The following is a 27,464-nucleotide window of genomic DNA, read 5'->3' on the forward strand; positions in this document are numbered from 1 at the left end:
TTGGAAGTCAAATAAAGTGTCACATTCGTTGTCATGTGTAAAGCCTCGCACAACCAGTGCATAGGTCAAAGTTCTTGAAGCAGGCAGCAAAGGCGATGATTTTACAGTAAGAGCTGAGTGTTTAACTTCAACATTTAAAGAATAGGAATCTGGTGAATCTGGTCTGTTGTCTTCAAACATTTGTGCAAGACAAGATTCTAAATCATCATTATCGGACATTGTTGAAAGAGGTGATGTGGGCCTTTTTTCAGAATATTGCAAGTAGTAGTTACAATGTTGACTGATTGTTGGACTTAACATCAGGGAAGAAGAATGAGGACATTGATGAACTGACACCACAGATTCTGGGGAGGATGCTCTAAAGTCTGCCAGCCAACTGTTCAAGAGTGAAAAGTCCAAACCAGGAGACACAAACTCTGGAGACAACGCTCTATTATCTGACAACAGATCCAGACTAAAATCAGATGAATGTGACTGAGAGGACACTGGTCTGATCTCATCAAACATAATTTCCAGACACAAATGAGAATCTTCCCAGTCTGAAAATGCCGACCGTTGCCCTAACAATTCCGCATTACATTCATTATGGGGACATCTGAACTGAGGAACAGGTGAGTCCGGAGAGAGCGGCCTAAATTCACCTTCAGACTCCAGCGATTCAGGAGACTGTGGCCTTAATTCCGCCACCCACTCGTCTAGAAGATAAAGGGTATGTTCTGTATCAGATGCTTCTGATGGCGAAGATGCAGAAGGCATAGTTCTCAAGTCACTACTTTGGAAGTCAAATAAAGTGTCACATTCGTTGTCATGTGTAAAGCCTCGCACAACCTGTGCATAGGTCAAAGTTCTTGAAGCAGGCAGCAAAGGCGATGATTTTACAGTAAGAGCTGAGTGTTTAACTTCAACATTTGAAGAGTAGGAATCTGGTGAATCTGGTCTGTTGTCTTCAAACATTTGTGCAAGACAAGATTCTAAATCATCATTATCGGACATTGTTGAAAGAGGTGACGTGGGCCTATTTTCAGGATATTGCAAGTAGTAGTTACAATGTTGACTGATTGTTGGACTTAACATCAGGGAAGAAGAATGAGGACATTGATGAACTGACACCACAGATTCTGGGGAGGATGCTCTAAAGTCTGCCAGCCAACTGTTCAAGAGTGAAAAGTCCAAACCAGGAGACACAAACTCTGGAGACAATGCTCTATTATCTGACAACAGATCCAGACTAAAATCAGATGAATGTGACTGAGAGGACACTGGTCTGATCTCATCAAACATAATTTCCAGACGCAAATCAGAATCTTCCCAGTCTGAAAATGCTGATTCTGGTGTAACCGACCTTTGCCCTAACAATTCCGCATTACATTCATTATGGGGACATCTGAACTGAGGAACAGGTGAGTCCGGAGAGAGCGGCCTAAATTCACCTTCAGACTCCAGCGATTCAGGAGACTGTGGCCTTAATTCCGCCACCCACTCGTCTAGAAGATAAAGGGTATATTCTGTATCAGATGCTTCTGATGGCGAAGATGCAGAAGGCATAGTTCTCAAGTCACTACTTTGGAAGTCAAATAAAGTGTCACATTCGTTGTCATGTGTAAAGCCTCGCACAACCTGTGCATAGGTCAAAGTTCTTGAAGCAGGCAGCAAAGGCGATGATTTTACAGTAAGAGCTGAGTGTTTAACTTCAACATTTGAAGAGTAGGAATCTGGTGAATCTGGTCTGTTGTCTTCAAACATTTGTGCAAGACAAGATTCTAAATCATCATTATCGGACATTGTTGAAAGAGGTGACGTGGGCCTATTTTCAGAATATTGCAAGTAGTAGTTACAATGTTGACTGATTGTTGGACTTAACATCAGGGAAGAAGAATGAGGACATTGATGAACTGACACCACAGATTCTGGGGAGGATGCTCTAAAGTCTGCCAGCCAACTGTTCAAGAGTGAAAAGTCCAAACCAGGAGACACAAACTCTGGAGACAATGCTCTATTATCTGACAACAGATCCAGACTAAAATCAGATGAATGTGACTGAGAGGACACTGGTCTGATCTCATCAAACATAATTTCCAGACGCAAATCAGAATCTTCCCAGTCTGAAAATGCTGATTCTGGTGTAACCGACCTTTGCCCTAACAATTCCGCATTACATTCATTATGGGGACATCTGAACTGAGGAACAGGTGAGTCCGGAGAGAGCGGCCTAAATTCACCTTCAGACTCCAGCGATTCAGGAGACTGTGGCCTTAATTCCGCCACCCACTCGTCTAGAAGATAAAGGGTATGTTCTGTATCAGATGCTTCTGATGGCGAAGATGCAGAAGGCATAGTTCTCAAGTCACTACTTTGGAAGTCAAATAAAGTGTCACATTCGTTGTCATGTGTAAAGCCTCGCACAACCTGTGCATAGGTCAAAGTTCTTGAAGCAGGCAGCAAAGGCGATGATTTTACAGTAAGAGCTGAGTGTTTAACTTCAACATTTGAAGAGTAGGAATCTGGTGAATCTGGTCTGTTGTCTTCAAACATTTGTGCAAGACAAGATTCTAAATCATCATTATCGGACATTGTTGAAAGAGGTGACGTGGGCCTATTTTCAGGATATTGCAAGTAGTAGTTACAATGTTGACTGATTGTTGGACTTAACATCAGGGAAGAAGAATGAGGACATTGATGAACTGACACCACAGATTCTGGGGAGGATGCTCTAAAGTCTGCCAGCCAACTGTTCAAGAGTGAAAAGTCCAAACCAGGAGACACAAACTCTGGAGACAATGCTCTATTATCTGACAACAGATCCAGACTAAAATCAGATGAATGTGACTGAGAGGACACTGGTCTGATCTCATCAAACATAATTTCCAGACGCAAATCAGAATCTTCCCAGTCTGAAAATGCTGATTCTGGTGTAACCGACCTTTGCCCTAACAATTCCGCATTACATTCATTATGGGGACATCTGAACTGAGGAACAGGTGAGTCCGGAGAGAGCGGCCTAAATTCACCTTCAGACTCCAGCGATTCAGGAGACTGTGGCCTTAATTCCGCCACCCACTCGTCTAGAAGATAAAGGGTATATTCTGTATCAGATGCTTCTGATGGCGAAGATGCAGAAGGCATAGTTCTCAAGTCACTACTTTGGAAGTCAAATAAAGTGTCACATTCGTTGTCATGTGTAAAGCCTCGCACAACCTGTGCATAGGTCAAAGTTCTTGAAGCAGGCAGCAAAGGCGATGATTTTACAGTAAGAGCTGAGTGTTTAACTTCAACATTTGAAGAGTAGGAATCTGGTGAATCTGGTCTGTTGTCTTCAAACATTTGTGCAAGACAAGATTCTAAATCATCATTATCGGACATTGTTGAAAGAGGTGACGTGGGCCTATTTTCAGAATATTGCAAGTAGTAGTTACAATGTTGACTGATTGTTGGACTTAACATCAGGGAAGAAGAATGAGGACATTGATGAACTGACACCACAGATTCTGGGGAGGATGCTCTAAAGTCTGCCAGCCAACTGTTCAAGAGTGAAAAGTCCAAACCAGGAGACACAAACTCTGGAGACAATGCTCTATTATCTGACAACAGATCCAGACTAAAATCAGATGAATGTGACTGAGAGGACACTGGTCTGATCTCATCAAACATAATTTCCAGACGCAAATCAGAATCTTCCCAGTCTGAAAATGCTGATTCTGGTGTAACCGACCTTTGCCCTAACAATTCCGCATTACATTCATTATGGGGACATCTGAACTGAGGAACAGGTGAGTCCGGAGAGAGCGGCCTAAATTCACCTTCAGACTCCAGCGATTCAGGAGACTGTGGCCTTAATTCCGCCACCCACTCGTCTAGAAGATAAAGGGTATGTTCTGTATCAGATGCTTCTGATGGCGAAGATGCAGAAGGCATAGTTCTCAAGTCACTACTTTGGAAGTCAAATAAAGTGTCACATTCGTTGTCATGTGTAAAGCCTCGCACAACCTGTGCATAGGTCAAAGTTCTTGAAGCAGGCAGCAAAGGCGATGATTTTACAGTAAGAGCTGAGTGTTTAACTTCAACATTTAAAGAATAGGAATCTGGTGAATCTGGTCTGTTGTCTTCAAACATTTGTGCAAGACAAGATTCTAAATCATCATTATCGGACATTGTTGAAAGAGGTGACGTGGGCCTTTTTTCAGAATATTGCAAGTAGTAGTTACAATGTTGACTGATTGTTGGACTTAACATCATGGAAGAAGAATGAGGACATTGATGAACTGACACCACAGATTCTGGGGAGGATGCTCTAAAGTCTGCCAGCCAACTGTTCAAGAGTGAAAAGTCCAAACCAGGAGACACAAACTCTGGAGACAACGCTCTATTATCTGACAACAGATCCAGACTAAAATCAGATGAATGTGACTGAGAGGACACTGGTCTGATCTCATCAAACATAATTTCCAGACGCAAATCAGAATCTTCCCAGTCTGAAAATGCTGATTCTGGTGTAACCGACCTTTGCCCTAACAATTCCGCATTACATTCATTATGGGGACATCTGAACTGAGGAACAGGTGAGTCCGGAGAGAGCGGCCTAAATTCACCTTCAGACTCCAGCGATTCAGGAGACTGTGGCCTTAATTCCGCCACCCACTCGTCTAGAAGATAAAGGGTATGTTCTGTATCAGATGCTTCTGATGGCGAAGATGCAGAAGGCATAGTTCTCAAGTCACTACTTTGGAAGTCAAATAAAGTGTCACATTCGTTGTCATGTGTAAAGCCTCGCACAACCTGTGCATAGGTCAAAGTTCTTGAAGCAGGCAGCAAAGGCGATGATTTTACAGTAAGAGCTGAGTGTTTAACTTCAACATTTGAAGAGTAGGAATCTGGTGAATCTGGTCTGTTGTCTTCAAACATTTGTGCAAGACAAGATTCTAAATCATCATTATCGGACATTGTTGAAAGAGGTGACGTGGGCCTATTTTCAGAATATTGCAAGTAGTAGTTACAATGTTGACTGATTGTTGGACTTAACATCAGGGAAGAAGAATGAGGACATTGATGAACTGACACCACAGATTCTGGGGAGGATGCTCTAAAGTCTGCCAGCCAACTGTTCAAGAGTGAAAAGTCCAAACCAGGAGACACAAACTCTGGAGACAATGCTCTATTATCTGACAACAGATCCAGACTAAAATCAGATGAATGTGACTGAGAGGACACTGGTCTGATGTCATCAAACATAATTTCCAGACGCAAATCAGAATCTTCCCAGTCTGAAAATGCTGATTCTGGTGTAACCGACCTTTGCCCTAACAATTCCGCATTACATTCATTATGGGGACATCTGAACTGAGGAACAGGTGAGTCCGGAGAGAGCGGCCTAAATTCACCTTCAGACTCCAGCGATTCAGGAGACTGTGGCCTTAATTCCGCCACCCACTCGTCTAGAAGATAAAGGGTATGTTCTGTATCAGATGCTTCTGATGGCGAAGATGCAGAAGGCATAGTTCTCAAGTCACTACTTTGGAAGTCAAATAAAGTGTCACATTCGTTGTCATGTGTAAAGCCTCGCACAACCTGTGCATAGGTCAAAGTTCTTGAAGCAGGCAGCAAAGGCGATGATTTTACAGTAAGAGCTGAGTGTTTAACGTCAACATTTAAAGAATAGGAATCTGGTGAATCTGGTCTGTTGTCTTCAAACATTTGTGCAAGACAAGATTCTAAATCATCATTATCGGACATTGTTGAAAGAGGTGACGTGGGCCTTTTTTCAGAATATTGCAAGTAGTAGTTACAATGTTGACTGATTGTTGGACTTAACATCAGGGAAGAAGAATGAGGACATTGATGAACTGACACCACAGATTCTGGGGAGGATGCTCTAAAGTCTGCCAGCCAACTGTTCAAGAGTGAAAAGTCCAAACCAGGAGACACAAACTCTGGAGACAACGCTCTATTATCTGACAACAGATCCAGACTAAAATCAGATGAATGTGACTGAGAGGACACTGGTCTGATGTCATCAAACATAATTTCCAGACACAAATGAGAATCTTCCCAGTCTGAAAATGCTGATTCTGGTGTAACCGACCGTTGCCCTAACAATTCCGCATTACATTCATTATGGGGACATCTGAACTGAGGAACAGGTGAGTCCGGAGAGAGCGGACTAAATTCACCTTCAGACTCCAGCCATTCAGGAGACTGTGGCCTTAATTCCGCCACCCACTCGTCTAGAAGACAAAGGGTATGTTCTGTATCAGATGCTTCTGATGGCGAAGATGCAGAAGGCATAGTTCTCAAGTCACTACTTTGGAAGTCAAATAAAGTGTCACATTCGTTGTCATGTGTAAAGCCTCGCACAACCAGTGCATAGGTCAAAGTTCTTGAAGCAGGCAGCAAAGGCGATGATTTTACAGTAAGAGCTGAGTGTTTAACTTCAACATTTGAAGAGTAGGAATCTGGTGAATCTGGTCTGTTGTCTTCAAACATTTGTGCAAGACAAGATTCTAAATCATCATTATCAGACATTGTTGAAAGAGGTGACGTGGGCCTTTTTTCAGAATATTGCAAGTAGTAGTTACAATGTTGACTGATTGTTGGACTTAACATCATGGAAGAAGAATGAGGACATTGATGAACTGACACCACAGATTCTGGGGAGGATGCTCTAAAGTCTGCCAGCCAACTGTTCAAGAATGAAAAGTCCAAACCAGGAGACACAAACTCTGGAGACAACGCTCTATTATCTGACAACAGATCCAGACTAAAATCAGATGAATGTGACTGAGAGGACACTGGTCTGATGTCATCAAACATAATTTCCAGACACAAATGAGAATCTTCCCAGTCTGAAAATGCTGATTCTGGTGTAACCGACCTTTGCCCTAACAATTCCGCATTACATTCATTATGGGGACATCTGAACTGAGGAACAGGTGAGTCCGGAGAGAGTGGCCTAAATTCACCTTCAGACTCCAGCGATTCAGGAGACTGTGGCCTTAATTCCACCACCCACTCGTCTAGAAGATAAAGGGTATGTTCTGTATCAGATGCTTCTGATGGCGAAGATGCAGAAGGCATAGTTCTCAAGTCACTACTTTGGAAGTCAAATAAAGTGTCACATTCGTTGTCATGTGTAAAGCCTCGCACAACCCGTGCATAGGTCAAAGTTCTTGAAGCAGGCAGCAAAGGCGATGATTTTACAGTAAGAGCTGAGTGTTTAACTTCAACATTTAAAGAATAGGAATCTGGTGAATCTGGTCTGTTGTCTTCAAACATTTGTGCAAGACAAGATTCTAAATCATCATTATCGGACATTGTTGAAAGAGGTGACGTGGGCCTTTTTTCAGAATATTGCAAGTAGTAGTTACAATGTTGACTGATTGTTGGACTTAACATCAGGGAAGAAGAATGAGGACATTGATGAACTGACACCACAGATTCTGGGGAGGATGCTCTAAAGTCTGCCAGCCAACTGTTCAAGAGTGAAAAGTCCAAACCAGGAGACACAAACTCTGGAGACAATGCTCTATTATCTGACAACAGATCCAGACTAAAATCAGATGAATGTGACTGAGAGGACACTGGTCTGATCTCATCAAACATAATTTCCAGACGCAAATCAGAATCTTCCCAGTCTGAAAATGCTGATTCTGGTGTAACCGACCTTTGCCCTAACAATTCCGCATTACATTCATTATGGGGACATCTGAACTGAGGAACAGGTGAGTCCGGAGAGAGCGGCCTAAATTCACCTTCAGACTCCAGCGATTCAGGAGACTGTGGCCTTAATTCCGCCACCCACTCGTCTAGAAGATAAAGGGTATGTTCTGTATCAGATGCTTCTGATGGCGAAGATGCAGAAGGCATAGTTCTCAAGTCACTACTTTGGAAGTCAAATAAAGTGTCACATTCGTTGTCATGTGTAAAGCCTCGCACAACCTGTGCATAGGTCAAAGTTCTTGAAGCAGGCAGCAAAGGCGATGATTTTACAGTAAGAGCTGAGTGTTTAACTTCAACATTTGAAGAGTAGGAATCTGGTGAATCTGGTCTGTTGTCTTCAAACATTTGTGCAAGACAAGATTCTAAATAATCATTATCGGACATTGTTGAAAGAGGTGACGTGGGCCTATTTTCAGAATATTGCAAGTAGTAGTTACAATGTTGACTGATTGTTGGACTTAACATCAGGGAAGAAGAATGAGGACATTGATGAACTGACACCACAGATTCTGGGGAGGATGCTCTAAAGTCTGCCAGCCAACTGTTCAAGAGTGAAAAGTCCAAACCAGGAGACACAAACTCTGGAGACAATGCTCTATTATCTGACAACAGATCCAGACTAAAATCAGATGAATGTGACTGAGAGGACACTGGTCTGATCTCATCAAACATAATTTCCAGACGCAAATCAGAATCTTCCCAGTCTGAAAATGCTGATTCTGGTGTAACCGACCTTTGCCCTAACAATTCCGCATTACATTCATTATGGGGACATCTGAACTGAGGAACAGGTGAGTCCGGAGAGAGCGGCCTAAATTCACCTTCAGACTCCAGCGATTCAGGAGACTGTGGCCTTAATTCCGCCACCCACTCGTCTAGAAGATAAAGGGTATGTTCTGTATCAGATGCTTCTGATGGCGAAGATGCAGAAGGCATAGTTCTCAAGTCACTACTTTGGAAGTCAAATAAAGTGTCACATTCGTTGTCATGTGTAAAGCCTCGCACAACCTGTGCATAGGTCAAAGTTCTTGAAGCAGGCAGCAAAGGCGATGATTTTACAGTAAGAGCTGAGTGTTTAACTTCAACATTTAAAGAATAGGAATCTGGTGAATCTGGTCTGTTGTCTTCAAACATTTGTGCAAGACAAGATTCTAAATCATCATTATCGGACATTGTTGAAAGAGGTGACGTGGGCCTTTTTTCAGAATATTGCAAGTAGTAGTTACAATGTTGACTGATTGTTGGACTTAACATCATGGAAGAAGAATGAGGACATTGATGAACTGACACCACAGATTCTGGGGAGGATGCTCTAAAGTCTGCCAGCCAACTGTTCAAGAGTGAAAAGTCCAAACCAGGAGACACAAACTCTGGAGACAACGCTCTATTATCTGACAACAGATCCAGACTAAAATCAGATGAATGTGACTGAGAGGACACTGGTCTGATCTCATCAAACATAATTTCCAGACGCAAATCAGAATCTTCCCAGTCTGAAAATGCTGATTCTGGTGTAACCGACCTTTGCCCTAACAATTCCGCATTACATTCATTATGGGGACATCTGAACTGAGGAACAGGTGAGTCCGGAGAGAGCGGCCTAAATTCACCTTCAGACTCCAGCGATTCAGGAGACTGTGGCCTTAATTCCGCCACCCACTCGTCTAGAAGATAAAGGGTATATTCTGTATCAGATGCTTCTGATGGCGAAGATGCAGAAGGCATAGTTCTCAAGTCACTACTTTGGAAGTCAAATAAAGTGTCACATTCGTTGTCATGTGTAAAGCCTCGCACAACCTGTGCATAGGTCAAAGTTCTTGAAGCAGGCAGCAAAGGCGATGATTTTACAGTAAGAGCTGAGTGTTTAACTTCAACATTTAAAGAATAGGAATCTGGTGAATCTGGTCTGTTGTCTTCAAACATTTGTGCAAGACAAGATTCTAAATCATCATTATCGGACATTGTTGAAAGAGGTGATGTGGGCCTTTTTTCAGAATATTGCAAGTAGTAGTTACAATGTTGACTGATTGTTGGACTTAACATCAGGGAAGAAGAATGAGGACATTGATGAACTGACACCACAGATTCTGGGGAGGATGCTCTAAAGTCTGCCAGCCAACTGTTCAAGAGTGAAAAGTCCAAACCAGGAGACACAAACTCTGGAGACAATGCTCTATTATCTGACAACAGATCCAGACTAAAATCAGATGAATGTGACTGAGAGGACACTGGTCTGATGTCATCAAACATAATTTCCAGACGCAAATCAGAATCTTCCCAGTCTGAAAATGCTGATTCTGGTGTAACCGACCTTTGCCCTAACAATTCCGCATTACATTCATTATGGGGACATCTGAACTGAGGAACAGGTGAGTCCGGAGAGAGCGGCCTAAATTCACCTTCAGACTCCAGCGATTCAGGAGACTGTGGCCTTAATTCCGCCACCCACTCGTCTAGAAGATAAAGGGTATGTTCTGTATCAGATGCTTCTGATAGCGAAGATGCAGAAGGCATAGTTCTCAAGTCACTACTTTGGAAGTCAAATAAAGTGTCACATTCGTTGTCATGTGTAAAGCCTCGCACAACCTGTGCATAGGTCAAAGTTCTTGAAGCAGGCAGCAAAGGCGATGATTTTACAGTAAGAGCTGAGTGTTTAACTTCAACATTTGAAGAGTAGGAATCTGGTGAATCTGGTCTGTTGTCTTCAAACATTTGTGCAAGACAAGATTCTAAATCATCATTATCGGACATTGTTGAAAGAGGTGACGTGGGCCTATTTTCAGAATATTGCAAGTAGTAGTTACAATGTTGACTGATTGTTGGACTTAACATCAGGGAAGAAGAATGAGGACATTGATGAACTGACACCAAAGATTCTGGGGAGGATGATCTAAAGTCTGCCAGCCAACTGTTCAAGAGTGAAAAGTCCAAACCAGGAGATACAAACTCTGGAGACAATGCTCTATTATCTGACAACAGATCCAGACTAAAATCAGATGAATGTGACTGAGAGGACATTGGTCTGATCTCATCAAACATAATTTCCAGACGCAAATCAGAATCTTCCCAGTCTGAAAATGCTGATTCTGGTGTAACCGACCGTTGCCCTAACAATTCCGCATTACATTCATTATGGGGACATCTGAACTGAGGAACAGGTGAGTCCGGAGAGAGCGGCCTAAATTCACCTTCAGACTCCAGCGATTCAGGAGACTGTGGCCTTAATTCCGCCACCCACTCGTCTAGAAGATAAAGGGTATGTTCTGTATCAGATGCTTCTGATGGCGAAGATGCAGAAGGCATAGTTCTCAAGTCACTACTTTGGAAGTCAAATAAAGTGTCACATTCGTTGTCATGTGTAAAGCCTCGCACAACCTGTGCATAGGTCAAAGGTCTTGAAGCAGGCCTTAGCAATTCTTCATTGTACTCATTATGGGGACATCTGAACTGAGTAACAGGTGAGTCAGGAGAGAGAGGACTAAATTCATCATCAGACTCCAATGATTCAGGAGATTTTGGCCGCAATCTTAGGCATGATTTTACATTAAAAGCTGAGCGTGTAAGTTCAATATCTGAAGAATAGAAATCTTTTGAATTTTTTTTGTTATCCTCAAAAACTTGTGTAGGTACTGTTCTCAAGTCACTGATAAGGGTTAACTCCTTTTCAGTTAGAGTGCATACGGTCCCCAAACTTTTTGTATCTTCAGGAAATACATAATCCCTCTGTTTTCCTAGCGATGTATGTGAAATTTTCAAACATGGCCTTAGTGCTTCCTTCTCAGTTGTGAATAATGCATACTGACAGTCTTTGTTTAAAGTTTCATTTAAGGGTTTTTTTGTGTTAGAGAATTGAGTTATCGTTGGAAAGTCCAAAATGTATTTTGGTCTCTCCACTAAGTCAAACACAAGTGGTTGGGCTAAAGATATTTTTTGCAAGTTGTCACAAGTTTCAAGTTTTTGGTGTTGGTCTTTGGTAGGTGATAATTCTTTCACCGAAGTCAAATTTATAGTCTCTTTCATTTCATTGTATTCTGGAGCCAATTTTGGCTTTGTTGTTAAATCTTCAACTGACTTCCCTGGTAATGAATTATTTTCTAAAGATTCTGCTTCCAGCTTTGAAAACCAGTAATCAAGGTAAGATTGACTCCTTTCCTCTCTTAATTTTTGGACTCCAGAAACTAGTGGCTTAAATTGAAATGACTCTTCTTCTTTAGCTGAACAGCCCAAGTCTTCAGTGTCAATGATTTTGACTGTAAGAGTAGATGAATCCATAATTGGTATTTCTCGTCCTTTCATGTGACATATCAATGAATCTGATGCATCTGTGGTTTTATCATCTCGCCATTGATTAAGATGAGATGAGCAATTCTTTATAGTATATTGCTTGACATCACATGCATTATGTTGGTGCTGTGAAGCAGAAAAATGTGGTGGAAGATAAACTGATGTGGCAGATTGCTGGGGGATAGACGGAGGGCAATCACAATCTACATAGTCCTCCATCAAAGGGCTACTTTGACCTGCTTCCTTTACACTGAATTTTTGGTAAGAAGTTGGCATCAGGGATGGTGAGGATGGATTTTCTCCTGAATACTGTAAATAATAATGACAGTGTTGATTCATTAGCTGTGTGCGAATTGGCTGTGACAGCAATAGTTCAAGAAATGAAAAACTGCACTGAGAAGTTTGCGATTGTGGGGAAGATGGTCGGCAATCCCTATCTGTAGATAAATAGTCATGAATAGCTGCACACAAGTCAGGTGAAGATATTCCTTTGTGAACTGAAAGATCATATTCATTTTCTACTATCACAGGTGAGAATGTTCTGGATTCTTTCTTTAAATGTTCACCCTCATGTCTTGGACTATATTTAGAGATTAGATAGTCATTCGATACTGGTCTAGAGTGTGAAATTACAGGAACAAAAGCCTTTGACCCAAAAAGCAGTTTGTGGTCGTAACTACATGACTCACAGGTGTTATATTCATTTTCAGTGAAGTTGTTTGTAACTTCTGGAGAACTACATCTCTCAGACATAACAGAGAGTGCATAGGTCTCATCAAATATACTTGAAAAGTCTGGAGGTAATACTCTTTCCCCACCCTGAGGAGAGTCAGGTGACATTGCTCTATAATCACTAACTGACATGACAGATTCGGGGGATGACAATCTAGGTACAGATTCATTTAACATCCATGCATCTGGAAGGAAGTGACCACTTTCATTAGCGGGAGAAAGGGAGCCACACTGCTCTTCAGATGCTAAAGAATCAGGGGTCAATTGGCTGCAGTCTATAAAAGTGGAAGGTAATGTGATACCACACTCAGGTGTTTGTAGTGTGAGATAAGTGACAGGCTGGAAATAGTGGAAAGACAAATTCTCTGGCTCAGTAATGCAGGACCTGTTTGCTGCTGCTACAACATTGTTACTGTTTGGAGTAGTAGAATAACAATTACAGATCATCTCAGTTGAGTCACAAGCCATACAATGAGGGCGACAGGTTGTCTGACTGCATGGCATCATTGTCTGTATGCCATTTTTAAATGGATTCACGTTGCTGGACTTAGCTGTTGCAATATTGAGTTCAGTTGCCTGCATATCAGCATTGTCATCAATGAAGGGCAAGTTTTCCAGAATGACTTCACTATATACATTGCACTTTGTTATTTCTTCTTTGCTTAACTTGAAGGGTTTGGTGTCCATGTCCACACCTGAAACCTGTGTGGTCTTGTCATGACTATAGAGTACTCTCTTGAACTGGGCTGTGATCTCACTAGAACTGGCTGGATCTCTACTGCAAAACAAGGGTGCACAATGTAATTCATTACAAAGCTTACTGATATCAGTTTCAATTTTGTCTGACTCTGACAGCCTCAGAGTAAAGTCTCTGACAGAAAAAGATGAGTGAGATGAGTGAATTTCACAGGATTGACCTTGCTTGTCTTCATAACCACAGTGCTCTAGGCTTTGACCATCTTTGACTTGAGCTCCACCTTGGAAAGAGCTGATGAAATGAGCTTCCTGGTCTTTCACTTTGGGGTCATAAACCTGAGTTGCTTGGCTCCCAAATGCAGCTTCTTTTGAAGTAGGCTGCATACTTACTTGCTCATCTAAGTTGTCTTGACTTGATTCACGTGTAATTACATTCTCAGAGGTCCACAAGTTAGGATTCAACTCACTGCAGAACAAAAAGAAAGATAGGTCACAAAATCTGACTTTGATGATAAATGTGCATCTCAGAGTCCTAATCTGACAAGCTAAAAGGGAAACACACCCAAAGAACTGCACCCACTATATGACACAAAGAACAGCCTGAAGCAGGATAGGACACTGTTCTGTTTCCTGAGGACAACTTGGTGGGAAACATTAGGCTTGAGAAAAGGAGTAGTTTGATCTGACATTGTGTTGCACTGCCAGTGCATTTTGCAGAGTCAGGAATATTTTCAAATGAATAACTTACTGCGGGATTTCAAGCTCCTCCAATAGGTCACCATGCATGCTCTCCGAATGGATCTGTCCAACAGGCTCTGCCCACGAAGGAATATCCAGTAGGGAAGCGACTGAGAGGTCCTCTTCTGAAACAGCTGGGGGTGGTCTGCGATCTGACTCCACTTTTCTCACGACTCTGGGGCTATCTGCATCCTCTTGGACTGAAGATAAGGCTACTGACACTAAAAACAACATATATATGTATATATATGAATGAACGTAAACACACAGGGAGCTTGGTGTAAGGTAGGGTGTTCAGTGTGCTAAGAAGTACAACTACCTTCACTGTGATCCAGTGTCTTCTCTATCTCTGCATAAGTTCTAGATGTTTGCTCTTGAACTGACTTGTTCATCTGGGTTTCAATAAGATGAACAATGTCCATGCGGTTGATCTTAGTCAGCCTCTTAATCAGACAGTCCTCTGTGGAAGAATCAATAATTTATTAATAGATGACTAGAAGACATTCATTTCTATTACGTAAAAACTGAAAATAAAACATTTGTATTCAATCAGCGATTTGAATATGGGTCTACCAAATGCACAAATAATTTCATAAAGGCATATCTGGCAGGACAAAATGTTATGGACCTGTGGCGTGTTTTCCCTCACGTTCAACCCAGCGCTGCAGTAAAGCATGGCTCTGCTCTTGCAGGGAATTAGGATTCTCTGTTCTCACTAGCTGAATATCATCTTCACTGAATTCCAGTTCTCTTGCAAGTTCTTGAGAGGTGGAGAACAAATCAAATAACAAAAGGGTTGAATTATGTATAATATCATCTGTTCCTGATGATGAATAGTTGAGTTAAAGTTAAAATAACATTTGAAAAATGCAGTAAATACAGCCTCTACCTAAAATACAGCCTCTTCCTAAAGTACATTGCGTATTTAAAATTTAAAATATAAAACTTAAAATTAATTGCATAATTTGACAGCTTACCAGTCCAGCTGAAGCCAAGAAGATCTGAAATGATAGCTAATGTCTCCTCTTTCCTGTCAGCATCTTCCTGCCAATCGACTAAAAAAAATGCCAACATAGCCAAACATTAAATGTTAACAACTCCTGAAGTGAAAATATACCGAGTAAAATTTTATTTTACATATTGCAAGTATATGTTATGTGAATGTGTACGTGTAAAATAATATTTCACGAGGATTCTATGCTATAGGCTGTAAAATAAATGTAGATCTGTAATAATGACGTAGATGATAACATAAAGGCTGAAATTTGATACGAATTAATGTTTTCTTACAAATGACTAGTCACGGTCAGCACATCATGCTTTTCAGTCATTAGTGTAAGTAATGTTATAGATCTGCTTTTCCTTATTTTGATAATAGTAAAGCTGGATTATTAGTACAGACAATACTCTCATATAATAATCATTCATTCATCTATAATCAATAAGTCTTCATTGAAACTACTTAGACTATTTCTTTAGCCAACATGGCCATTCAATCTTGAGACTGCATATTCACAAACACAGATGGGAAAGTAACTTACATGCACAACACAAAAATATACACATAGGGGCACACATACTCACATACAAAATACACTAAGCTGTGCAAGGTGGGACCAGACAAGTCACAACATATGAAAGCAATGCAAAATGAGTAATGTTGATATTGTTCTTAGGAGGAGGGAAAAGGCTCTTGCAGCTGAGAGGAAGAGATAAGAATGTAAAAACCCACTTTGAGTCTGGCCATACCTGCCGTACATTCTGAAGTTTGGTCATCGATGACTCTCTGCATCTGAGTTTCCACTGTTTCATTCCAGGCAGGCCTGGATTCAAATACATCCACTGTCTCACAAGACAAATGCTCTGTTGGCTCTACTCTACTGCCATCAGAACCTGAACTATGCGAAGCAGGAATGTCATATGTGAAGATAACAGAATCTGGGCTCTTGTGACTAGCGCTACTTATATCATCGGTATCCAAAGAAGGCCTAACAGATGTTTCTATAGTCATGGACAGTTGGCTGTCTTTCCTTGGAGAAGAGCATGTCGAGATCATATGAGGTAAAGCTTTTTCTTGTGTCATTACAGTAAGTTTGGAAGGGGAAAGGTCAGTTGTATTAGTGGGCTGACTACCATCAGAATAACTCCTGCTGTCTTTTACAGAGGATTTATTTATGTCACTAGCCTCAGATCTAGTCCTACGGGCCAAGGTGGAACTTTTTTCTTCTCCATGAACTTGAGATATCTGTGTGTCTTTCTTGGCTTTTTTATAATGACCATCTCCCTTAACTGCCGTGGCTGGTTTTGTCAAAGGTGTGGGTGAGTCCTGATTATATGCTGGCATGCTAGGCTGACCAGATGAAAAGGCCATCTCTATGACTGAGCACTGGTCTTCTTCCTCCTCAACGTCATCATCATCATCATCATCATCATCATCTGAGAAATCATGGCTCTGGTCTGAGTAGAATGAATGAGCGACTGTGGATATGTCTGATTGAAGATCGGCTATGGTAGAGTCTAGATAGCTTAGACCGAGACTTTCAAGGCTTTTATTGTCTAAAGCAGAGCTAGAGCTGGCACATTGAACTTTAGTAAGTGGCTTCTCAAGTTGTGATTTTCCACTTGTAGCTACGATGACAGTTTCAGAATTGGGACTAGATGCTTTGTCACTGGTACCCTGAGTCAAATATGAATTTGGGGTTTCTTGATGGGTTACATCTGAGACATAATCATTCATCTGTAAAGTTAAAGACTTTGATTGAGAGTGTTCAGTCTCTTCTGGGACAACTTCATCAACTGGATGTTTCCCAATATGAAAAAATGCATATGCTTCCCTTTCTTCATCGAGGCTTCTTGTCATGTCAATAGCTCCACCTCTGGTCATTTCAAATAGCTTTCCCTCTTGAAACTGAAATGGATCAGGGGTTTTTTCATCACCTGGTGTTTTATCTGGTGTTTTTCTGTCCTCTGAAATGCAAAGACCCTCACACTCTACAACAAATTCTCCTTCTTTAGTACACACCGTAGTCTGAGGTTGGCTGACTGAAGCTGAACCGATTGTAAATGGTGATCCAACTTCTTTGTCATCATTTAAATGATGTTCATCTGAGCCAGAAAAAGGAATGTCAGTGACTGCACCTCCAATAGTGTCTTTATCTTTGTGTGGCACAGAGTACTCACATTCTTGTTCAGGTTCATCTGGAGTTGCAGTTAAACACAGTGAACTGTCAACTGAGTGAGTACTTTTAGGATCTGACTGAGTTTCTTCCTTCTTATTAAAAGTAATATTCAGTGCCTCCTTTTGTCTGTGAATGCTTTCTGTCACACATTTCTCTGTTATTTTCTCTATTCCATCTTGTGGGACAGACTGTGAAACCGGGCCAGATTTAAGATCAACCTCACCATTTTCATGACCATTTGTTTCTGATAGTACAATAGCATCAAAAGATTTTTCTATCTGCAGTTTAGACTCCTGTTCCATCTCCTCAAATGTTTTGATCTTTGCAGCCATTTTAAACATCTCCTCTTCTGGTGTTAACTGTTTATTGGTGCCATCAACCGCCCTTTCTTCTGTGTCAAAACAGCCTTGCCTTACAAACATGTGAAGACTCTCACCATGAGCTACTCTCTTTGTGGATTCAGAATATTTGTCTTCTTTATTTTCACTGTGTATTTCAGTTGTCTCAAGATTGTTATCATGCTCAACATGCTCACATTCATCTGAGTAAATATTTTTCTCATAAGCAAAACATGCTCTGAGCTGGGAAGCATAATCTTCATATACAGCAGTCTTTGCTGGGATCTTAACATCTGCATTGTTTGACTGAGTAGGACTTCCCTCAAGAGAGTCTGGACAAGGAGATTCTTTGGTAGGGCTTGGTTCAATTGAATCAGGGGATTTCTGTGACGATTTATCCTCCACAAGAGGGCTAGCTTCTAGTGAATCTCGATGACATGACTCATTAGCTGGGTCATCAAATACAACAGTGTTTAGATTTTCTAAATCAGCCGGTCGCTGTAGTGTGTTAAAACTACTTGGTACTTGAAAAAGAACAGAATCAGAGACAGCAACACTAACATCTTCATGGTCACTTTTATAGTCATGTGCATCCACCATCCATTCCGTTTTAATTTCCTCAGATGAAAAACTCTTCAGGCCTTCATCTTCTTTAGAACATGTGTGCCAACCACTTTCTAAAGGTTGTTTTTTAGTGATATCCAGGCTGTCAAAAATTGTATCTCCTGGTGACATCATTTTATGTTCAGGAGATAAGGCATGAGTTTCTTGTTTGAAATCCTTTATTGCTATAACTTGCTTGTAGCTCTCATGGACTAGTTCCTCTTCTGGTTCAGATTGCACTACTGCTGACTTTTCCTGAAGATGCTGATCTAAGTCATGACTAAGAACTGATAGCATGCCAGACATATTTTTCCCAGTTGTAGATGGCTGGTGGTGCGCCTTTCTCTCTATGCAAATTTCTTGGAATGGAGTTTCTACCACTGAACTTAGTATTTCTCTGCCTACCATTACATCAGTCTGCAGCTCTTCGATTTCTTCTTCTGATATTTTGACCTGTAAATCATTACTTTTTATGGTAGTTTGTTCACATCTCTCATGGACTACAACCTCTTCTGGTTCAGATTGCACTACCACAGACTTTTCCTCAAGATGTTGATCTAAGTCACTGCTAAGAAGTGACAACATGCCAGACATATTTTTTTCAGATGTAGATTGCTGGTGGTGTGCCTTTGTCTCTATGCAAACTTCTTGGAATGGAGTTTCCAACACTGATTCTCTGTCTCCAATTACATTTGTCTGAAGCTCTTTGTTTGCCTCTTCTGCTATTTTGACCTCTAAATCATTATTTTTCACAGTAGTTTGTTCACATCTCTCATGGACTACATCCTCTTCTGGTTCAGATTGCACTACCACAGACTTTTCCTCAAGATGTTGATCTAAGTCACTGCTAAGAAGTGACAACATGCCAGACATATTTTTTTCAGATGTAGATTGCTGGTGGTGTGCCTTTGTCTCTATGCAAACTTCTTGGAATGGAGTTTCCAACACTGATTCTCTGTCTCCAATTACATTTGTCTGAAGCTCTTTGTTTGCCTCTTCTGCTATTTTGACCTCTAAATCATTATTTTTCACAGTAGTTTGTTCACATCTCTCATGGACTACATCCTCTTCTGGTTCAGATTGCACTACCACAGACTTTTCCTCAAGATGTTGATCTAAGTCACTGCTAAGAAGTGACAACATGCCAGACATATTTTTTTCAGATGTAGATTGCTGGTGGTGTGCCTTTGTCTCTATGCAAACTTCTTGGAATGGAGTTTCCAACACTGATTCTCTGTCTCCAATTACATTTGTCTGAAGCTCTTCATTTGCCTCTTCTGCTATTTTGACCTGTAAATCATTATTTTTCACAGTAGTTTGTTCACATCTCTCATGGACTACAACCTCTTCTGGTTCAGATTGCACTACCACAGACTTTTCCTGAAGATGCTGATCTAAGTCATGACTAAGAAGTGACAACATGCCAGACATATTTTTTTCAGATGTAGATTGCTGGTGATGCACATTTGTCTCTATGCAAACGTCTTGGAATGACGTTTCCAAAGCTGATTCTCTGTTTCCAATTACATCTGTCTGAAGCTCTTCCTTTGATTCTCCCTCTATTTTGCCCCCCAAATTATCACGTGTCAATATGACTTGTTGAAACCTCTCATGGACTAGCTCTTCCTGTGGCTGGGATTGTATTGTCACTGACTTTTCGTTGAGATGCTGAACTAGGTCACTGCTAAGAAGTGATACCATACCTGACATATTCTTCTCAGTAGTAGACTTTGGTTGTTCTAAATTTCTCTCAATGCATGTTTCTTGAAATGGAGTCTCTGATATAGAACATGGTGTTAGTTCTTTTACTTCAGCCACATCAATCTGTGTCTGGTCATGCATCTGTGCACCTATCTCATCCTCCATATCAGCACTCGAAGACTGATGTATTTTGGTTTGAATAACTTGCTGAAAATTCTCCTGAACAACAACCTCCTCTGTAGGCTCACTTTTCACTGGCTTGTCCTTGAGGTACTGATCCAAGTCACTGTTCAGCAGGGATAGCATGCCTGACATCTCCTTTGGTTCTGTAGATGGATCGTATGATTGTTGATATTGTACCTTTTTTTCAAGGCAAACTTCCTGGAATGGAGTCTCACTTGCCAAAGTTGGCATGATTTCTTTCTCTCTAATTACATCAGTGTGCAGGTTTTTATTTGCCTCACCGTCTATTTTGTCCTGTAAATCATTACTGGACAATATAATTTGTTCACATCTCTCGTGGACTAGATGTTCTTCTGGTTCAGATTGCATTGCCACAGACTTTTCCTCAAGATGTTGATCTAAGTCATGACTCAGAAGTGATAGCATGCCAGACATATTTTTCTCAGATGCAGATGGCTGGTGCTGTGACTTTCTCTCTATGTAAATTTCTTGGATTGAAGTTTCCACCATTGAACTTGGTGTTAGTTCTCTGCCTCCACTTACATCTGTCTGAAGGTCTTCACTTGGTTCTCCCCTTATCATGTCTATTGAAATATCACTTGTCAATATGACTTGTTGGAACCTCTCATGGACTAGCTCTTCCTGTGGCTGGGATTGTATTGTCACTGACTTTTCGTTGAGATGTTGAACTAGGTCACTGCTAAGAAGTGATACCATACCTGACATATTCTTCTCAGTTGTAAACTGTTGTTGGTTTAAGTTTCTCTGAATGCAAGTTTCTTGAAATGGAGTCTCTGATATAGAACATGGTGTTAGTTCTTTTACTTCAGCCACATCAATCGGTGTCTGTTCATCTGTCTGTGCATTCATCTCATCCTCCATATCAGCACTAGAAGACTGATGTATTTTGGTGTGAATAACTTGTTCAAAGTTTTCCTGAACAACAACCTCCTCTGCATGCTCACTTTTCACTGGCTTGTCCTTGAGGTACTGATCCAGGTCACTGTTCAGCAGGGATAGCATGCCTGCCATCTCTTTTGGTTTTACGGATTGCTCATATGATTGTTGATGTGCCCTTTTGTCAATGCAAACCTCCTGGAATGGAGTCTCAGTTACTGAAGTTGGCATGAGCTCTTTCTTTCTAATTTCATCAGTCTGTGGGTCTTCAGTTGGCTCCTCCCCTATTTTGACCTGTAAATCATTACTTTTTATTATAATTTGTTCCCATCTCTCACAGACTAGATCTCCTCCTGGTTCAGACTGCATTGCCATTGGCTTTTCCTTCAGGTGTTGATCTAAGTCATGACTCAGAAGTGACAACATGCCAGACATATTTTTCTCAGACGTAGATTGCTGGTGGTGTGCCTTTCTCTCTGTGCAAACCTCCTGGAATGGAGTGTCACTTACCAAAGTTGCTGTGAATTTTTCCTTTCTAATTAAATCAGTCAGCAGCTCTTCATTTGTTTCTTCCCCTATTTTGACCTGTAAATCATTGCTTTTCACTATAGTTTGTTCACATCTCTCATGGACTACATCCTCTTCTGGTTCAGATTGCACTACCACAGACTTTTCCTCAAGATGTTGATATAAGTCACTGCTAAGAAGTGACAACATGCCAGACATATTTTTCTCAGATGTAGATGGCTGGTGGTGTGCCTTTGTCTCTATGCAAACTTCTTGGAATGGAGTTTCCAACACTGAACTTGGTATTTCTCTGTCTCCAATTACATCTGTCTGAAGCTCTTCATTTGGCTCTCCCTTTATTTTGCCCTCCGAATCATCACGTGTCAATATGACTTGTTGGAACCTCTCATGGACTAGCTCTTCTTGTGGTTGGGATTGTATTGTCACTGGCTTTTCTTTGAGATGTTGAACTACGTCACTGCTAAGAAGTGATATCAGGCCTGACATATTCTTTTCACTTGCAGATTCTTGTTGTTTTAAGTTTCTCTCAGTGCAATTTTCTTGAAATGGAGTCTCGCTCACAGGAGTTGGTGTGAGTCCTTTCTCTGTAATTACATTAGTCTGCAGGACTTCATTTTCCTCACCACCTAGTTTGTCCTGTAAATCATTACTTGACAATACAGTTTCTTCATAACTTTCATGGACTAGATCTTCTTCTGGTTCAGATTGTACTGCCATTGGCCTTTCCTGAAGATGTTGATTTAAGTCATTATTGAGAAGTGACAACATGCCAGACATATTTTTCTCAGATGTAGATTGCTTTTCCGTTGAAGACTGTTGTAGGCTTAAGCTTTTCTGAATGCAAGTTTCTTGAAATGGAGTCTCTGATATAGAACATGGTGTTAGTTCTTTTACTTTAGCCACATCAATCTGTGTCTCTTCATCATTAATATCATCCTTCATATCAGCACTAGAAGAATGATGTATTTTGGTGTGAATAACTTGTTCAAAGTTTTCCTGAACAACAACCTCCTCTGCATGCTCACTTTTCACTGGCTTGTCCTTGAGGTACTGATCCAGGTCACTGTTCAGCAGGGATAGCATCCCTGCCATCTCTTTTGGTTTTGCAGATTGCTCATATGATTGCTGATGTACCTTTTTGTCAATGCAAACCTCCTGGAGTGAAGTCTCAGTTACTGAAGTTGGCATGAGTTCTTTCTCTCTAATTACATCAGCCTGACTAGATGTTTTTATCTCTACTTGGATTTGATCTTCCTCTGATGGTATAATGTACATTCCATCTTCTTTAGTAGAGTACGAATGGATTTCATTGCTCAGTCCTGACATGAGTCCTTCAGAACTGTCTCTCTCACCAGTGCTGGAGTGATATGTTGTAATAACACTAGTCTCTGAGGATTTATCAATGCCTTTATGTTTGTGACTCTCAAGATACTTGGGACTTATGTCTTCCTCAAAATAAGTATCAGAATCCTGAGCAAAGCTCTCCTCTTCAGGTGTCTCAAGTTGATGTCTGACATCTGAAGCTGTTTGCTTGAACTGCTGGTACTTTGGACATTCCTCCAGCTCAGCTTTTATGTCTGCACTAAAGTCCTCAGAAGGTCTGCGATCAGGGCTAATCTGTGAATCATCAGATATACTCTTTCTAATAGCCGGTTCTTCGAGTTGCATTATCCTTCTTGATAACTCTGAATCATCACTCCAAGAGCTAACCCTTCCGTCATCTAACTGAATTCCATAAGGATTTTTTACTGTTTCTCCAAAATAAGAAATATCTAACATTTGTTGTGAACTCTCAGGATTCTGTAGAGGGCCAGTTTGGGCCTCTAAATCCTTCATATCTCTCTGCGGTTGGAAAGTTGTGATATTCTGCATTTGGGTTTGCAATTTTGGCTCATTTCTGGGACTGTGTTCACTCCACTTAATGCCTGACTCTGACTCTAGTGCTCCAACTTTACTCTTCAAAGGGTCTTTCTGAGACTCAAATGTTTTCCTCAGCTCCTTCACAGACATGGCATCTTTATGTAACATCTTTGGCCCCTTATTAAGACACAATTGATCACCCTGAAGTGTATCTACAAATATTAGTGACTTTCCATAAGGAATATCTGAAATTATCTGTGATTCCTTTTTGATTAAGGTTACTGGTTGATCAACCAATTCTGCCTGGTCATATTGCTTGGCATCACTCTGTTGATGTACATTTGTGAGGTTCTGACTTTGGATTTGAGTATTTATCTGTTTTGTAGGACTTTGTTCAGTACTCTGTATCTCTGCAGAATCTCCTGAATGGGATATTAATGTTGAAATAGAGGAAGCCACAGGTTTGTGTTCAAAAAGTTCCACTTTAGTTTTTGAGGGATCTTTTACAGACTGGAATGTTTTCATCAGCTCCTTAACAGACACATTTTGCTTTTCTGAAAACTCTTGCACATCTTGCTGTGGGCTAACAGCATCATACTGAACTGTGTCAGCAAACGTAACTGTCTTTCTCAACAGGGAAATGTCTGAAATTAACTGTGGTTCCGTTTTGATTAAACTTTGTGATTGATCATCTGTGTCTGTCTTTATGATGCCGTGTACATCAGCGTCACTCTTTGAATGGAAAACCGTGGGTCTCTGAGATTGGCTTTGTGATTCTGGCTCCTGTGTAGAACTTTGTTCAGTTGTCTCTCTCTCTTCAGAATCATTAGAATCTAATATCAGTGTTGAATGAGGTCCCACTTTACTTTTTTGATCTTCTTGCCCAGTCTGGAATGTTTTTATCAGATGTTTCACAGAGATTCCCTCCTTCTCTGACAAGTTTGATACTTCTTGCAATGGGCTAACACTTTCATCATCTCGTTGAACAGTATCACTAAATGTAACCATCTTTTCAATATAAACACTGTCTGAAGTGAACTGGGATTCTTTACAGCTGATTAGGTTTGCTGGTTCATCCTTGATGTCTGTTTGATCACCTTTCTTGACACTACTCTGTTGATGGAAAATCGTGGGCCTTTGAGTTTGGATTTGTGATTTTGGCTCCTGTGTAGGTCTTTGTTCTATATCATGCACTGTTTCCGAACCTGGTGATTCAGAAATCCATGTGGAAATACAAGAAGACTGCAAGGATTGGTGTTCAAAAAGCCCAGATTTACTTTTTGACGGGTCTTCCCCAGTTTGGAAAGCTTTCATAAGGTCCTTCACTGACATAGTTTCCTCTAATCTTTCTGTCTGAGATCTAGGTGACTTAGGAACTCTGGGAAGTTCTGGCATAGCTTCCTCCATTTTCTTTGCGGTAATAGAAGATTTTCCATCGTATGTAAAGACTTTAGTATCTTTTTGCACTTCTTCCTCTTCAACTTTGTTCTGTAAAGCTTTTACCCTGTCCTTTATTGATCCTATAGGTGTCTCAACCACCAAAGGAGAAGCTGGTGGCTCGACAACTTGGGTGGATAAAAGGCTACTCTCTTTAAGAATAGTATCACCATCTAAAGACTCCTCAGAGCTCATCCTTTCCAACTCTCCCTCAGAACTGCTACATCCAGAACGCGATCTGTCTCTAAGTTTTTTCCGAATAGGTTTCTTGATATCTGGGGGGTGTTTTTTGTTTGCATGCTTCTCAATGACCTGTTCAAATCCATCTTGGACAAGATCTTCTTGAGAACCACATGTCCTAGCAGATTTCTGGCCAAGGCATTTTTCTGTCTGTGTGGTAGGGGGGGAGAACAATGTGATGTCTCTAACATCTGTGTAAGATCTACTTAAACTTTGTTTCTCAATGTTCTTTATGACTGGCTCTTCAAGGGTATTGGCCCCATAGAGTGAAAATTTATCTTTGATATCATCAATTTGTTGTCCTCTCAGTTTACTAACATTCGTCCGATCGTTAATTTCACCAGCCTTTTCTACTCTGTCTTTGAACTGTTCTACAGTGGCCACAGATTCTCTTTCTTCCGATTTATTAGTTTCAGCTCTTTCTTCATAGATATCTGGAGTAAAGATAGCAGACATTCTGACATCTTGTGTGTCTGACAGGAGATCTGGGCTCGCAAGGGTTGCAGGGTCAAGAGGTTGATTAGTTCTTAAGGAGAATGTCTCCGTTGATTCAGATTCATCGTCTTCAGTGAAAAATATTTCAGAACCAAAAAGGGTACAGAACATAAGGGACAAATGAAGTGGGGGAGAGAGACATCAGAAAATTGTCATCAAGATAATGCCATCAAAAATCCATCTTCAGTTCACAGAGTTAGAAGATGACAAGGCAGAGAATAAGGAAGTCTCAAAAAGAAGACCAAAGAAGACAAAGTAGTTCCCAGACACTTGAAGAGCGGTAGAGCAGCAACAGCATAAGCAAAGCCAAGAGGTGTAACAAAATGAATAGAATGTAAATAAGTACCATAATAATCTAAATTGTTTGACTATGCATTAAAAATGAATTGCAAGATATACCAAAAACAAGATGAAACAGATAAACCTACATATGGAACAAAGGTACAAGAAGGACTGAAAACAGACAAACAAAACTTCTCAAGATTGTTGCTATTATAGTCATGTTTGCCAACAAATAAACATTTTTTTAAATAATAAACTTTGAATTAAAAAAATTATAAGGTATTTGAGTGAGTGAAAATATGAGGTAAGCAAAGTAAGAGAATCACTGTTACTTGACTGTTTTAGTCTCTTTTCAATACCTACTAACTGTAAGCAACACAATATATAGAACTGTTAGTTAGTATAAAATACTGTTATATTTAGCATTTACACTCTATTTGATGTGTTCACTATTATTAAATATTATAGCTTACAAGTTGTTACTGCTAGAATCCTATAGTTTTGTGACATGATAGCATATATAGAAAATAAAAATAGTGAGGTAAAACAGTGTAAACCAAATTTAAAATTTGTGTGAATGAGTGAATGAAAGTAACTTAGTACAAAAAAATAATAATAATTTAAAGAAATAAAACAACAAAGGAGAAAGCAGTGGCTAAAGAAAATCATAGAACATGAATTATGTAATAATAAATTGGCTAGTAATCAAGCACAAACAACATGATATTGTTTGTTTTTCTGTGAATAACAATTTTTACACGCAACTCGTACAACTGCTGAGGTTTAACATGAGAAAATATTATGTCAAAAAAATACTTGTTACATAATAAATGTTATTATCATAAAACATAATTATCTGTAAGTTAAGATTAATGTCAAGTACAAATATCTAGAGAATCAAACAATTTTGAGAAGATATATATAAAAAATACTATTTTGACCTTTGTATGAAATTAATAAAAACAAATATAGTGGAAAATTGAAATGATAGGAAAGTCAGTGGAGTTTGGAGTGAGAACATAAAGTATAGCAGCCATAGCATTTCCTCCAGTTACAAACATGTAACTGCATACAATGTTAGTAGTAGTAATTAGTAGTTAGTATATATAACAGGCAAATCTTTTAACTTAATACTTCAAAATATTTATGACCAGCAATCTCAAGTTAATCTTGTGATGCATAAATGCATAACTATCATATAATATACAGGCCCATTACTATTGAAAATAGTTTTTACAATGTCTCAATACATGAATTTCTATCATGCATTTTAGATACTTGGTCTATTGTGACAATATATATAAGAAAACTAACTTCTAATAGAGCACAAATACTAAAATAACAACTTACATTTCTTGTCACTCTTCTCACTCTGAAAAAAAAAAAAGAAGTCAAATCACAGTAAGCTGCAACCTAATTATACCATCTAGGTTTTTTGCTATAGACTGAAATCAAACAAACTTTATTTACCTCATCATCTCCATCTTGGTCTGAATCAGACTCCTAAATAAAAGAATAAAAATGAGGAGAAATCAGCAATGCGGCAGTTTCAAAGTTAAAG

General features: G+C 40.2%; 2 protein-coding genes across 2 annotated transcripts in view; both read right to left on the reverse strand.

The window, feature by feature from the left end:
• ank2a (ankyrin 2a, neuronal) overlaps positions 1–27,464 on the reverse strand; it is a 91,279-nt gene that overhangs the window by 23,850 nt on the left and 39,965 nt on the right. Inside the window, exons 36-43 of the mRNA XM_085276982.1 lie at positions 27,374–27,406; positions 27,254–27,275; positions 15,910–25,689; positions 15,138–15,215; positions 14,789–14,920; positions 14,480–14,620; positions 14,171–14,381; positions 13,813–13,888 (exon numbers count right to left, since the gene is read on the reverse strand). Of these exons, the coding sequence (XP_085133108.1) occupies positions 13,813–13,888; positions 14,171–14,381; positions 14,480–14,620; positions 14,789–14,920; positions 15,138–15,215; positions 15,910–25,689; positions 27,254–27,275; positions 27,374–27,406 (10,473 nt within the window). The remainder of the gene's footprint in view (positions 1–13,812; positions 13,889–14,170; positions 14,382–14,479; positions 14,621–14,788; positions 14,921–15,137; positions 15,216–15,909; positions 25,690–27,253; positions 27,276–27,373; positions 27,407–27,464) is intronic.
• Positions 1,074–13,754, reverse strand: LOC146572671 (uncharacterized). Its single transcript, XM_085278408.1, has 11 exons — positions 13,744–13,754; positions 13,548–13,597; positions 12,517–12,911; positions 10,899–11,085; positions 7,680–7,796; positions 6,891–7,007; positions 5,376–5,621; positions 4,524–4,640; positions 1,965–3,311; positions 1,368–1,484; positions 1,074–1,150 (listed from the first exon to the last, which is right to left on the reverse strand). Exons 1-11 carry the CDS (start codon positions 13,752–13,754, stop codon positions 1,074–1,076), a joined length of 2,781 nt encoding a protein of 926 aa, XP_085134534.1.

This window comes from Mchenga conophoros, linkage group LG6 (assembly GCF_057382185.1).
Source record: "Mchenga conophoros isolate Kocher_MC1m ecotype Shallow Benthic linkage group LG6, M_conophoros_male_GT1.1, whole genome shotgun sequence".
Classification (NCBI taxonomy): Eukaryota; Metazoa; Chordata; class Actinopteri; order Cichliformes; family Cichlidae; genus Mchenga; species Mchenga conophoros.

Bases quoted from the DNA above. Each gene is read 5' to 3' on its own strand.
- LOC146572671 (XM_085278408.1), bottom strand. The intron at 11,086-12,516 runs GTAGAAAATGAA...ACCTATGCACAG, and splicing joins GAACATTCTCACCTGTGATA to GTTGTGCGAGGCTTTACACA. The intron at 7,008-7,679 runs GTAATGCGGAAT...TTTATCTTCTAG, and splicing joins CAGATGTCCCCATAATGAAT to ACGAGTGGGTGGTGGAATTA.